The sequence below is a fragment of the Panicum hallii genome, chromosome 5, assembly GCF_002211085.1.
Source record: "Panicum hallii strain FIL2 chromosome 5, PHallii_v3.1, whole genome shotgun sequence".
NCBI classification, from domain to species: domain Eukaryota; kingdom Viridiplantae; phylum Streptophyta; class Magnoliopsida; order Poales; family Poaceae; genus Panicum; species Panicum hallii.
In genome coordinates, this window is record NC_038046.1 from 19,508,033 (window position 1) to 19,523,197 (window position 15,165).

Genomic DNA, 15,165 nt, shown 5'->3' on the forward strand with positions numbered 1-15,165 from the left:
AACAGTCAGCCTAGCTGTTATGAATCTAGAAGAGAAATTGGGTATATACTAGCAAAAGTTGGGATTGGGAGCCCTAAGAGCAAAACATGAGCAGAATTCGAGAAACCACAGAGCATATTGCTCTCTCTTATTTTCATTTTGATACTAGATCAAACTCAATTCACAAGTATTCTGGCCTCTTCCCCTAACCTCTCTACACTCACTGTTCTTAGGGTCCAATGTAGTACACAGCTAGCACTTGGGCTCACTTGGCACTTGCGAGGCAACATGCAAACAAGTGCTATCCTAAAATACTAATCGCTAAACAGTCCATCACCTATTATTGAGAGCTTTATTTAGGTTAAATAACTATTTAACACATATTAAATGGTCATTAAACAGGCTAAATATGTGATTGGACATAGCTAGTCACTATGCAACGTTTCCTTGTGCCGACAAGGTAACACCCCTCCCTTCCAAATTTTAAATGCAAATTTAAATTGCCCTTTATTAATTCACCATAAATTTAGCTTGTTAGTGCTAGTCTCAAATGCAACTTTGTGTATCACCACCTCACGGTGATCTTGTCACCGACATGTGGGCCTGGCACCATAAGGACACATGACACGCTAGTTTAGTTGAATGTCCCTGCGCAAGCACAATATTGGAAGTTTGGCACTACATGGTTGTTCTGTCGCATTATGTAGCACTTTTATTTGCATTTTAATACCGCCCAAGATCATGCATGATCATACTGGTGAATTATCTTCCGATGTCCATACACCCCGCAAATGGAATCGAAGTTGCAGAAAATTAGAAATTACCAAGTCATACGAGCAATTGACCAACTCTGATGACAGCATTAGCAAGAAGTTACAGCGTCCACAGGAACTGAGTTCTCATGAAAGTAACCGCGTCCACAGGTACAGGGTTCTGTACTAAAAAACAGTCAAGCTACTAGACTAGCTGGAATTTTCTTATTGGTGGAAGTGAGGTTCCTATTTGTCTCCAAACGATGCAGTGCCCAGCTTCACCTGGCGGAGGAAGAATACAAACAATTAGGGGAAAAAGTTGACGAGAGGATAAATTGGAAGCAGTCCAACAGGAACTGTAGAACTCCAATATGTGCACTTTAGAACTGCAGATATGCCTCACCTTGCACGACGCCTACTCGACATGCGAGAAACCTCCTCCAGTTTCAGATTTTGTTCTGCACGGGAAAGAAACAGTATCATAGATAAAGCATTATCACAAGCCAGAAGCAACTCATTTGCATCAAAATAACCATTGTGTTAGCACTCTAGCTAGATGGGTCAAAGATGTTATCATTTTCCCTTCTCGCTGTGTAACCGCACAATCAAATAATGCAGCTTGACCAAGCAATATGCAAATTAGGGTTATAAAGGAACCACATATCATGCTAGAGGTATAATACAAGTCGCATATGATTTTCAGCCTGCTGGAAGGCTACATATAAATCTACTCTTCCTATTTGGAGGCGCCTTAGTAAAATCACTAACTTCAACATTTAGTAAAGCTATTCAGGAAAAAAAACATTTAGTAAAGCTAAAGGGTGAAAAAGGAGCGAAGAGATGATGGCCACAAGGACACTAATGAAACTGTCGAAGTGATCCACGAATAAAACTTACTTGTGATCCGAAGGATTGGGCATGACTTCATACACAATTGTCGCCACAACATCCCTTTTGTTCTGCGATGGGCAGTATGGAGCAATCAAGCATTAGTCTGACCTCCAATATCTTTTTTTGACTAAATAAGTAGGGAAACAAGACTTCAGTACCTGAGTGGCTTCGCCACGTAGGCCAATGTAATAAATCTTAGTTGTATCGCCACCAAAGTTGTCAGAAAAATGCAGAGTTAGGTTAGCCACACCTTGGAACCTTGAATATCTGAGAAACAAAAAAGTACAATGAGTACTTAAAAGCATTAGTTAGAAGGGATTCAGTAGATAGATAAAATATAAGCAGCCCAGCATTCAACTCAAGTACCAACATACAAAATGTCTACTGATTTGCACAGCATCACTGCATGAAACTAATGAACTTCGGTCTATCAGTAGCTTTACAAGTGTTCAACAAATAAAAAATATCTTCAGGGCATCAAAGCTCTAAAATAATTCGAGTCACAATTTATATCTGTTGGCAATATCAAAGGCACCATGAGAACAAAAAATTACAGAACATACCTTGTTTGGTACTCCAGAGCTCCTTGTAGGTTCTCTGCTAACTCCCATTCCTAGCAGAAAATGTATCTCACTGAAACTAAAGTTTCGATTAATGGCATGGATACAAAAAAGAAGAGCTTGAATACACACCTGCACAGGCTGCATGTTTTGAGCATCAGAAAAGTCAATGCCTTCTCTATTGATAAACCTGTAACATGTCAAGGTACTCTTAATAAATTTTATGCCATGACAAAGGGAAGGAAAGGAAAGGAAAAGCTAGAGCTCGAAATCTAACGCTCTCATTCTTGAAGGGCTTGTTCCATCAGCGCCACCAACAACAGAAATGCTCTTGATCTTAACATCCGATGTGAACCTGGAACCAACAGAATACATGATTACACACAGGTTTACCAGTTTTTAGATGAGCGTTAGGAACGAAATATGAGGCAAATTTTTTTCTTAACTCTGAAACAAATAAAGTAAGATATATCCCACTTAACAGGTAACATCAACAAATAGAAATGCATTTAGTTTATGAATTCAGTCAATTATGCAAACTGAAGAAGTAACTTTTACAAGATTATGTGATATCCATTTAATATATTGCCTACTGCTTTAAGGAGATTCATATGGAATTAGCATTTGCGCACTAAAAAACATCCTCATTTTCTCAGGCTATTTCACAAAACTGAAGGAAGGTGTTCAACAAAGGACCGAATTCATGACTATGAAGTGCAGATTGACATGTGCTTCACAAACATCATTTTAATGAATTATCACTGTGTAAGTAGGTATGAAGCCAATAAAAGGTTGCAACGGGAGAGAAAGCAGAATATATATATATCAACAAGTACAACATCTACAAGCACTAGTTGATGTGTACAGTTGAGATCAATCAAAACATAGAATGGGGAAAAGAAAATCCATCTAGTACATATTATTGTTCCTGAAAAATCACATATTCCATAGACTGAACACTACCTCGGGCAATTGTAACTTGTAAGTTTAAAGAAATTATAAGAAACATCACATATTTGATAGACTGAAGTCACTGAACACTACTTCAGGCACTTGTAATTTTGAGGAAATTATTAAAATAAAATCACTTTGTCATGGGTTCAGTGGGCTTGGGCCACAGAAGGGTGCCAGGGCCGCGGCTACCCTGGCCGCACCAACTCTAAAGCCATGAGCACCCTAGGGGTGACCACACCCCTTCATTCTGCAGTCATTGCTGGGCCCACCAGCATATTGTCTTAAGGAGTTTTACTTTGTTAGGGAAATGAGTTTGGTTTGGTTTAGGAAAATTTGAGATAGAATTAGGAGATTGAAATGAGTTTGAGTTGTAAGGATCCAATCTATAAGGATTCATTCTTAGTCGTCTCAGGAATCAAGTAAAGAGTCGACATTAAACCCAAGGGGATGCAATCGTTTTGATCAAGGAACAGAGGTTCTCATCACCCCTGCACCCTGCTTCTCTGCGCCGATCCCCTCTCCTGTTCCCTGCGCCACAGGCTCCCTCCTCCTGTGCAGCAGTCAGTTACCGCCTCCAGTGACAACAGGTCGCCTGCGCCTCCCAAAACCTCGCCCCACTAGGCCACCACAGCACCACCCACTTTAACTACAACATCCGCTATCCGCCCCTAACCAACCAGCTCTAACACGTTTCATCACATTGCTAAGTCATGAAGCAACTTACAAAACCAATTGAATTTGTCTTCTCTAAACAAAAAAAAAAGTAAAGGAAGGAAAACAAGTAACACAGGGGAGCACACACGTAACAGGCAAGTGACTTCAGCTACTTACGGGATGAAAACAAGTAGCTCAGGGTCACCCTCATTACTCTCCAGAAAACCCTGGTTCAGCAAGGATCTAATGAGAATGCAGATTATAGATATGATGAGGAGTTTAAGAAATGGGATCTATGCTGAAAAATCACTAACGATAAATAAGAAAGGTAGTTCACATCATCAACATTTCTGTCATGCTGCCATGTAGCTTGCACGAGCAAATCAAGCTCAGTACAACCAGCGCCGTTAATTTAAGATCTCGATTGGAAGAATGGTGAGCCTCTATACCATTCAATGAAGAACATACGTTTGAAAGTTTTTCAATAACCACCTTGCTGGCCTGCTATTTTGACACTTAACACATTTCAGACAGACGAGCCTTCTCCTATTATGTCTCATGTTAGAGCTTTACATTTCAATTTTTTTTATATAAAAAAGAATATGTTAACCCCTTGTATACTAGTAGAATCATAAATAGTTAACGAAACATGCCTGTATTTATAAGTCGAAAGATGTGCGAACTAAAAGCAAGTATTTCAAGACTTGGAAAGCTAAAAACTAAATTCCTTGAAATGTAATATCAAAAGCGAAGAGGAACCAAAAAACTTGTGCTAGTGACAGCTAATCTATAGAATCCCTTAAGTCCAAGCAATATTTCGCATATGACAAGAATTCATAATTCTTTCTGGATATTTTAGATCGCGACAAGAATACAAGATGCATATAAAAGACCATGACATGTTAACTCCTAACAGCAGTAGCTGACAGGCTACCAAGCAAAATCCGATCAGTTACACTCAGTAACGATCATAAGAAAAGGACAATTGTTCTTAGTGGTCACTGAACTAGATAACAAATTCGTGCCTCCACAATCTGTATATCTTAACTGAACCGTGTGAACCCTACGCTCGTTTAAAAATCAATGCAACATGGGACAGGGCACGGCATCGGTGCATACCCCCGAGTTGTCGAGGCGCTGCTCCCAGGGCTTGAAGACCGCCTTGACGCTCCCGGGCACGGATTCGTTCAGGGCCACCACCTGCGCGCACGAAAAGGGTTTAGCCGCCGCGGCGCGCCCTAAATCCTGATTCAGAGTCTACTGCCCCGTTACGCAATCCGAAACGCCGCGTTGTAGCAGTGGAAGATTACGAGCACGTCCAAAGCAAAGGCGCAAGGAGGCGGGGGCATCGAACCAATCTGGCAACTGATGGGAGAGAGGCGGCCGGGCGAAGGGGAGAAGGAAGGGGAAAGGGGATTAGGGGACCTTGGGGATGTCGACGTGGTTGTAGAGCGACCAGTCGGCAGCGCAGTTGTGATCCTCGCAGCTGTGATCGTGCAGGCACGCCATCCCTCCCCTCGCTCTCGCACTCGCTCGCGCTGCTCCTCTTCGAATGCGGCGGCCAGCAGCCGTGTCCTGCTTCGATTTGCTCTCGTCTTGTCGCCTTCCTTCCGGAGACTGGCTCCTTCCGACTTCCGACTTCCTCCTGGTGGGCGGGTATATAGGTGGGGGATCGGAATCGCTTGCCTGCCTCGGCTGCCTTTTTGGCGTCGTGGGGTCTGGACTCCGGAGACTGGAGAGGAGTCTAGACTCTAGAGGGATTGGTTGTTCTTCAACCTCTGGCCCCCTCTCCGTACTCTCCGGCGTGCCGTGGGGCCAGGGAATGCCAGATCACGGGCTTGGTCGGTGCAGATCGTGGGGCAGGCACGCCCGCCTTTTGTTTTGTCAATCCAGTCCTGCTCCTTTATCCGAAACCTGTACGCTAGGGCTCCTGCTGTTCCCACGTGTTACTAGGCGTGTTCATCCCACCAGATGAATCATTCATTTGGATGATTGCGTTTCAGCTCAAACAATAATGCATATGAAATCAAGACACGTGTCTGCCATGCCAACATCACAGCTGCGGAAACGAAGCAGGGCGTAAAAGAAAGACCATATATTTCCAGTTCATTCTATTTTGCTCATTCCGAGTCGTCAGAAACACATACAGGTACAAAGCTGTCGGCAAAAATGAGACGTCAGAAACTCTAGCATTGCTGCCTGCTATACTTCAGTCCTGTACTGTCTATGGAAATCAAATGGGAGGTGAGCCACTATTATAAACCAAGGACTATTACAGAGCACACATGCGGCGGTACAACGAATGTGGTTACATGCTTACTACACGCACACATGCGGCAACGAATCTGTTAGCTAACAATCTGTCCTAGTATAGCTCTTCTGTTACCAAATCTCCACACACCCGGTAGGAGCTCAGGTAGAAACAAAGATCGGGTTGACAGGCTCGTATATCATTACCTAACCTGATTGTCAATCCATTTTCGGATCTGACTGAAGTCTCAAAAAACGGTCAGTAGTATCTGGCACTATGATTTTAGTGTGCTGCGAGAGTATCTCCACAAACTAACTGCCAACACCAGTGCGCCAGCCATGCCAGCAAGAATCTGCAAGGAAGTGGGTCTCAGGCTCAGGATGCTGATTTCTTCACCACAGGCAAAAGGAGAACAAGACATTGGAAATAAATGAAAAGGTCGATTCGAACCTTAGCATCTCTGCTAACCCCATTAGAGCTCCAGCTAAGCATTGACTTCACTAACGCCCAACAGGATGACTTTGGCATAAGAATAACCACGGTGTATTGATTTCTGCAAGGGAAAGGTAGAACTCTTCGCAAAGCCGATTGCATCGTCTGCGGTGTCAAAGTCTCTCTAACCTTCATACGTCCCTCCTCTTGGAACTGCACAAAGAAAGAAACAAAAGAGCAACATTTAAAATATGAAATTCACAGTAAAACAAAAAAGTAGACTGCCAAAACAAGTCAACAGCATTGCTCGTAATGCAGCTAGAAAGCTACATATGGATCTGCTGATCAGCATTTTGCCGCCTAATAAAGTCAGCAAAAAACTAAATAAACACATGCTAGGGCACTGAACCATAAAAAAGGAAAAACAGTATTACCGCAAAGGTGGATCCGATATCTCCAGAAAAAAGCCTTGATTGATAGCTCCGCAGAATTCGATCCAACCAGAAGTAATTCTCCTGCGATTTATAAAAATGTGAAGTAATGACTACCTAAGTGCATCAGCATTAATTTGAGCGTTACAGATTCCACCAAACCTGTAATCCATTTTCATGAGCTCTTTGTTCAATTTCGAGGATGGTCAATACATCTTCTTCAGAAGGACCTTCAGCCTGTAGGTATGATATCTCCTCCAGAACAAAATCAACCTGAAGAAATTCCAAGTTGGTAAAATCAAGCTGCTTATAAAAGAAAAAATGGATATATGCTATTCATAAAGGTGATTTTGGTGTGCAGACCAGTTTAGATGATATTTCTGGATCACATGAGAAATTCACACTTATGTCTCCACGAACATCTCCAGTTCTTGAAGGTTTGTTACCACCCAAGAAGACAGCTACATTAACTGAGTAGATCTGCAGACATAACAATATGTTTCAGCAAACCTAGATTCTAGTTCCAAGTCTAAGGAATGCCCAATCTGGATTTGCATATAAAAGAGATTCCAAACCTGTCCATATTTGAAGCGAAGTACTTGCATGATTTTTGTTTCCAGAAGTTTACTAAGAAACCCAACATAGTGGATATCTTCCGTCTACACATACAGAAGAACAAATGGAGATACAACACTATATCATTAACAGCAACAACAACACTGTTTTAGTTGCTACTCACCATCATTGTGTTTTTTAGAACAACAGGGAATGCTAATTGCACGAAGCACTGTGCTTCAACCATAGGGCTGCGGACAACTTCTCTGAAAATAAGGTGCACACTCAGAGTAAGATTATCAGTAACCACATGGATAATGCAAGGAAAAAAAAAGAGGTTGCTTGCTTAGCTCTGCATGTGGATGTCTGGCACAAACACATACAGATAAATCCTCCAAAGCATATCAATGCAAAACAGAACATTGGCGTACCTAACGATACTTTCTGGAAACTTGAATGGCAATCCTCTTAGATCATCACGACTAAGTGGTTGAGCAGCATCCTCTACCCTAGGTATCCCACCCTACAAAAAGTTAAAGTTAATGAATTAACTGTTGCTTGATTGTTTCAGAACAATAAGAAAAAAAGGAGCAGGACATACCAAATACTGCAAAATCAGTGGAAGTGAGATAGCTGGGTCTATTTTTCCTACTATTACAACTGTAAAAGCTGATGGATCCTTGAAACAATTGTTGAAATATTCACATGCTCTGATTGGATCCACCTTCTTCAAGTCACTTATTCTAATTGGCTGCATTATATAACTCAAAGTGAATTTCCAGGATATGAAGCATTGAAGCTGATTAACGTTCACCCAGTTAGGTACCTTAAAAAAGTATGAGTTTCCGTAATTTATTTCACGAACACGATTCGCAAATGCAGTGTACGGATCCCGCTCTTGAGCATAGATTGCTTCCTCTGCCATTTGCATCACTATTTTTACCTCTTCCTCCCTTGGCTCCACATTTGTTGTAAATAGTTGATAAACGAGCTGTGCCCAATAAAATATAAGCATATGTCCACATTATGAAAAATCAAGAAACAAGTGATGTTATTGCTATAGGTTAACTGTATTTCTTTTTTGTTGAATTGTGCATGACTGCATGTATCTAAGAATGCTTGAAACAGAAGCAAACCTGCAAAGCCGTCTCAAGGTCTGAAGGTGAGCAATCGCCTGAAAATGTTCTCATGTAGGCCCCCACTTTTGTACCAACTTCAGCTCTCTTGCCAGCAAGCATGTCCATCAAGACAGAAGGCCTGTAGCCAAAAGTGCCAATTTCTCCTGCTATGGTCGAACCCATTGAGCATGAAGTATACTCAGCTTCAGATAATTCTGACAGACCACCATAGGCAAAGCCAGTAAAAATAACCTGAAAATAGATAAGCATATAAATATTTGAAACATATTGCTAAATAACACAACAGAAGCAAAATGGTAAATGCACCTCTCCAAAGAAAATGATAACACACCATGGAAAAAATTAGACTGGTACTTTAGTATAATGATAACATGAGTTGGGAGGACATGAAATCTTGAAGGATGATTTAAAAGTTACATGTAATAGAATATGCACATTCAATTTCCTGAATCAGAGATGCTCTTTCACAAATAAACCCGAAAATACAGGCCAAAACAGTTAAAAGTTGCATGTAATAAAATAATCAAATTAATTTCCTGAATCAGAGATGCTCTTTCACAAATAAACCCGAAAATACAGGCCAAAACAGTTAAAAGTTGCATGTAATAAAATAATCAAATTAATTTCCTGAATCAGAGATGCTCTTTCATAAGTAGACCAGAAAATACAGGCCAAAACAAATAAAATGACAGTAACAGATGCAGTTCCTTTAACTAGAGGACAGTGAACTAGGACAAGAAAATGGAAACCGAAAGGTTAAACTGTTGGGTCCTTGAACAAATGTATAAATTATTTTTTATCTATTGCATGAGTTTTGCATGGTTATTAGATAATTATTTACTAATTACTAAACTATTTCGTTCCAGTCTATTGAATATTGCAAGTGTGTATTTTATTTCATCTACATATCACTTGCTATTTTCTTTCACTAGCACATGATGAAAAAAAGTGTCTCTAGAGTTTCAAGGAATAAGGAAAGTTTTGTATGGTGCTGTAGAGCTTGCTTTTGTCGATATGCATAAATTTAGTTCATGTGAAACAATTATTAAATGTGCAAACACAATTGATTTATGTGATTATGCTAACCAGAAGTACAAAACAAACATGAAAGGCGTCCTCAGGGCAGATAAAATTATTTCCCTTCCATCATCATAAGAAATCATGGGAAACTGTAAATTTCATGGCATTACCAAGGGAGTCTATTTCAGTGTGAGAGAAAAACCCTGAACGGCTTGTAAATGAACTTGTGTTAGCAAAATATTATCATTTAAACTTTAGAAACATCACAAGGCCATTGAATAGTTGTATTCCAAAGAATCCCAGAATACCTAGAATTAATCTCCATCAGATCTGTTCCTCACGTGGAAAATTATAGTAGGTATGCATTACAACCCAAAATAGTTACAGTGTGGCATGCAGTTGACATTCGTGGTAGATGTTGGAGAAAATGAATTCCATATGTCCATATCAGTGAACAAGTATTCCAAAGAATAAAGATAAGAGTGTCTGGAACTACAAGACTGCAAGGTGATATAAAATTGATGCATACTACAAACCTGATCATCAAGAAAATCAGTATACTTGTAACAAATCCGCATGCCATTTGAAAGTATCATCTCAGTGGCACCTATCCCTGGGTGTTCCACCTCATCAATTATACTCCTGCAATGAATTTGGTAAGTACAATAGTAGGCATCAGTCACATACCAAAATGAAAGAATGATTTCAACACCACTAGTTAAGATTTAAGAAAGAGAAGATGGTATATATAGATAATGAAGAAATGGTAGCATGAAAAAGCTAAGAATACCCTGGCTCTGGAGCTTCGGCAACTATTTCTTCTGGAATTTTCTCTTCATCCCATGGAGGAATAGATTTTTCTTCTTCCAGACTGTTGACTTTCAATACAACTGCTTTCAGATCCTCCAAAGAAGCATGAGCTCGAGGTTCAACTATCTTGATAACACAGCTGCTGGCTGTTGAAAAATTTTCTGCAAATTTTGCCACTTCCGCAGAAGAAATATCTAGTCGAAAGTAAACATATATAAATATAGAGATGATAGGTGATACAAGTGATGGTATGTAGATTAATAAGCAATTAAATGGTTATAAAGAGTTATGAGGGAGCAGGTAAAAGACATCAGAAATTTAACGCCTAAGCTCTTACACTAAGTAACACAGAGGCAGTGTTTTAAAGGTGACAAGGCGATCCTAGGCGAGCTGGGTAAGCCCGTACGCCTAGGCGACAAGGCGTTACTGTTCCCCAAGGCGAGTTAGGTCTGCCTGGACGCCTTTAAAACACTGCACAGAGGTTTACTTACGAGGAAGAAGAGTCTTCTGTAACTGTGCTTCGTACTCAATCCCAACAACGGGCTCCTCACGAAGAAAATGCTGCAAGAAAAATACAAATGTTATTAATGTGCTTAGAAGCTGTAGGTGGAGATCATGAAATTTTATTTAAATAATATATAAACATGTGGACTTAGTACTAGCCTGATATTATTTAATTCATAAGAAAATAGAAATCCAGGAGCTGGTACATATTATGATTTGCAATATAAACTATGAAGTAAGATCTAAATAGTAACTGGCATGCAAATGAAATAAATTTTAGTGATGTCAAATAGCTATAAGATTTCAAGAACCTGCAAAAACTCATCCCGTAAGCTGGTCGATTGCATTTGATCACGCTCCAAATATGCAGACTCCATCTCTGACATCATTAAGGCGCGTACAATGGATATCTCACGATCAGAAAATCCATGGAGCCGTATCCTAGCAACCTAAAAAAACATCCTGTCAGAAAGATGTTCTTGAAACAAAATGTCATCTCGAAATTGAGAAAGTGGTAGTCATATAAAAAACCTTAAATTCAGATATCAACATTTAACAATTATTATCATACATCTGCCACACTAAGTGGATGCAAACTAAGAGTGGAATAGTTGTACAACATCTAATCAGTTAATGGCATGGCACGCACTAGATTATTTGTTATTATTATACTACAACTTAGGAAGGCTTTTACAGTGAACGAACACTACCCTTAAGGAACATGACCTGTTTTCACTTGATATTTGCATTTCCTGTATCTCACAAAAATGACTAATATTCGATGTTAAGATTCTGCATGGCTATCAAACATACCATCCACTATAAGTCCTTTAGGAAACTTCTAAAGCTTTGAGAACCAATTTTCCTACGATCTTTAGCTTTTGGGCATTTACATTGAATGCACCCATAAACTTGAATAAATGCACTATAGTAGAAGACTAGATTTTTCTTATTCTTTCAGAGATCAAGGTTCAAAAATTACCTCAAGAAGCATGGATTCAAGAGCTTCAACTGTTCCCCTTTCACGACAGCTGGATGTCATAATATAAGCCTTTACTGGACGGACGAGAGCATCTGCAGCTGAGGAGCAGGAGAAGTATGGAGGATCCTTTCTACGAGATATTTTGAAGAGCCTCTGGTTTAGTGCACAATGAAACATGGACTCTGCCAATGAATCCTTGTAGTCCTTTACTGTTTTAATTTCACCAGCAGGCATCTTGCAGCTAATAACAACAGCAGACTGTTTTTGTTACAAGGAAAATAAAACAGTTATTATTGGTGAAAGTTGCTCTTAAGTCTTAAAAGATATTAAATCTATTTAAAAGACTATAAGATACCAACCCCTGCAGCTTCAGATTCCACAAAGCATGAAAAGCGAGGTTCCTCATGTGATGGAACTGGAAATTCTGGTATAACTGGCGGAGGGAGGGGAGCTGGAGCTTTCTGCCCAAAATGCTCCTTTATCAACTCAACGACAGCCTGCAATTAAGTCATGAAGTATTAAGGAGGGTTAACATCATTGCAGATACATACTTGTAGTTATATTGAGTGTGACAGATATGCAATATCCAAACCTGTGTATCTGGGAAATCTCCCACAGCAAATACAGCCATATTGCTTAGATGGTACCACTTCCGATAAAATCGCTTCACAGTTTCATGTGGAACAGTTCGAATAACCTTCTCAGTACCTATTGGCAGGCGCTCTGCATACTGGTACAGAGGAAATTAACAAGAAATCCCGTTCAGGAACTCGCAGCTCCAAACACAGCAAGACATAAGGCAGAAATAGGTGATCCAAATTTAAATGCTATGTGACCAAACCCACCACAGCAAAGTGAGCACCTTCAGTAATCAAGGTTTATCCTATCGTGCAGAAAAAGTATGGAATGGAACAAGTGATGTCATCGCAGCCCACAGAACTTTCCATTTATGTGAAGACAGAGACTAGTACCTTGGAACCTTCAAACAACAGCGCCCAGTGGGAGTCCTGCATCCGGCCAGTGGCATTGCGTCCGCCCCTATACTCCTCCAGCACAGCACCCCTCTCTTTCTCCAGATCCTCTGCCGACACCCGGACCTTGTAAACACCATTAATTTGCAGGCATCAGCCAGTCATGAAACTCTCAATAACCAGCCGACATTGCATTGGCAAACCAAACGAGAGCCCGAAACTAACCTCGGAGCTGAACTCTGCGAGGACGGAGATGGCCTGGGAGAGCAGGCCTGGCTTGTCGACGGGTACAAGCAGCTCATAGATGGTCTCATCGGATGAGGTGAGCGCGTTCTGGCAGGCGCCGAACTCGGCCCCGATGCTCTCGAGGAACTTGACGATGTCGTGGTTGGTGTACCTGGAAGTGGCGCTGAAGGCGAGGTGCTCGACGATGTGCGCCACCCCGCGCTCGTCCTCCTCCTCCACCACGGACCTACGAGCCAGCCGCCGCGCACACCATCGCCGTCAGCAAACGCGCGAAGGGGATAAGCGAAGAAACGGCCAGGGGGGTGTCGAAGCAACAGAGGTGAGTAGCACTGACCCGACCTTGACGGCGAGCGAGAGCGCGGCGCGCATGCGCGGCTTGGGGTTGGAGCGGACGTAGTAGGTGAGGCCGTTGGCGAGGCGTCCGTAGGTGGCGCCGACGGGGTTGGCGGGCAGGGGCTCGTCCATGGCGACGCTGACCAGCTTCAGCGACCGGAACCCGACCCCGCGCCGCAGCCCCCGGCCCGAGCCCCCCGCGCCGGGGCCGCTGGCGGCCGGCGCGTCCGTCGGCGGCGGGAGCAGATCCATGGCCACTGCTGCCGCGCTGCGGTGGGGAAGTTGGGACGGAGGGGGACGGGCGTGGTGAGGGGATCCGACGGCGTGCGGGCGCGGGTGGTGGTGGCCCCGGCACGTGACAGACTGGCAGCGCGGTGACGTCGGACGGGGGTTGGGCGTGGCGCACCGTCACGGCACACGGACGAGGAGGCGCAATTTGGTCGCCTTTTCTGGGCTATGGATAAAGAGGGTCGTGCTGGATTCGGTGGGCCGGACCGCGTGGCCGGTGTTGGGCCAAAATTAGGAAAGTGCTAAAGCCGACGACGACTGGTCGCGTCGTCGTGGCGGTCCGGCGGGCATGTGGCGACCGGACCGGACCGGCCATCAGCTCGAAATGATTAGCGCTCGGTCGGTAATCGGAAATCGGTGCTGCTTCGCGAAGGAAGTCTGGCACCTGGTGTCGCTCTGGACACAGGGTCCGGTGAAGATGCCAATTCCGGGTGTCTCCATTGCTGAGCGGTGGCAACGCAGGACCACCGAAGAAGCTGCGGAGTACAAAAGTGTAATGTTCACCGCTTGGAACGAAGGAGCGGAACCGGCGCATGTTCGAGCACACTCGAGCGGAGGCAGTTTGCGTGATGCAAGAAATAAAGTTGGAGGTCTCGGTTCGAAAGCCCACTTGTGGGGGTCCCATTAGAAACCACGCGTGTGACTGGGAGGCAGCACGGCGCAGAAGGCCCGCGACCCGCCGCCGCCCGCCCACCGCCATGCCACAAGCCATCGACCCGGCCTTCTTCTTGCTCCCACCACCGGCCACCGTCCACTGGGGGTCCAGCCCCGTCCGGCCAACAGCGCTCCCACGCCGTCTCGCCTCCACCACCGGCTGAACCGTCACCACCGACAGGCCGCCGCCGCCGCTGCCGACCTCCGTTTCTATAGCCGACGGCCATAGAAGCCCCCACCCCGAACCCTAACCTTAACCGCCGCCTCGACCACCACCTCGCCCGACGGCGACCTCACCGCCTGCTCCACCCACCTCCCACCCCTCGTAGTCCCCTCCCCCCCCCCCCACTCCAACCATCCACCAGTCGGCGTCGCGAGGAGGAAGAAGACCTAGCCCACTTGCAGGAACCGAGTGTGGGGCTTCTGCGACTTGTACCTTCGCACCCGCGCGCGCGACTGCGAACATTGGTGCTCTTGTGGCGGGCTGGTATTTCCCGTTTTACCATGTTAAGTGTAGTTTTAGCTTGTCGACTGGGTTATTGGGGTCTCGAATTCTTATTATTTTACGTAATATCACCATTGTACTGAACCGGCTTGCCTTGCTTCTTCTTCTTCTTATATGGCATAACAGCACTCCTGCTTTTCTTAAAAAAAATCGGAAATCAGTGCGACCTCATCGGCGAACAACGCCACAAGGGGAGCAAATAAATGGGAAGGGAGCCCATGGTAATCAGATAAACTACCAAGTATGGTTTTTCT

At 43.5% G+C, this 15,165-nt stretch overlaps 2 protein-coding genes across 4 annotated transcripts; both read right to left on the reverse strand.

Annotated features, from left to right (window-relative positions):
* Positions 1–810: 810 nt before the first annotated feature.
* LOC112892688 (PITH domain-containing protein 1) lies at positions 811–5,644 on the reverse strand. 3 transcript variants are annotated; one of them, XM_025959817.1, is made up of 10 exons: positions 5,216–5,644; positions 4,910–4,990; positions 3,968–4,017; positions 2,460–2,537; positions 2,315–2,372; positions 2,186–2,235; positions 1,781–1,889; positions 1,629–1,690; positions 1,135–1,189; positions 811–1,013 (listed from the first exon to the last, which is right to left on the reverse strand). In XM_025959817.1, the coding sequence occupies exons 1-9, from the start codon at positions 5,297–5,299 to the stop codon at positions 1,147–1,149; spliced, it is 615 nt and encodes a 204-aa protein (XP_025815602.1). In that variant the 5' UTR covers positions 5,300–5,644; the 3' UTR covers positions 811–1,013; positions 1,135–1,146. The 3 variants fall into 3 exon arrangements, with proteins under 3 accessions (XP_025815602.1, XP_025815603.1, XP_025815604.1); XM_025959818.1 differs by having other exon boundaries at positions 5,101–5,228; XM_025959819.1 differs by lacking the exon at positions 5,216–5,644 and adding an exon at positions 5,063–5,109.
* A 226-nt stretch (positions 5,645–5,870) lies between these two features.
* LOC112892687 (zinc protease PQQL-like) lies at positions 5,871–13,814 on the reverse strand. Its single transcript, XM_025959815.1, has 21 exons — positions 13,466–13,814; positions 13,111–13,357; positions 12,886–13,011; positions 12,507–12,644; positions 12,274–12,411; positions 11,915–12,172; positions 11,244–11,381; positions 10,920–10,989; positions 10,409–10,622; positions 10,155–10,260; positions 8,596–8,829; positions 8,286–8,450; positions 8,061–8,210; positions 7,891–7,982; positions 7,644–7,725; positions 7,480–7,563; positions 7,268–7,384; positions 7,067–7,177; positions 6,908–6,988; positions 6,492–6,686; positions 5,871–6,393 (listed from the first exon to the last, which is right to left on the reverse strand). The coding sequence occupies exons 1-21, from the start codon at positions 13,714–13,716 to the stop codon at positions 6,316–6,318; spliced, it is 3,075 nt and encodes a 1,024-aa protein (XP_025815600.1). The 5' UTR covers positions 13,717–13,814; the 3' UTR covers positions 5,871–6,315.
* Between the last annotated feature and the right edge of the window lie 1,351 nt (positions 13,815–15,165).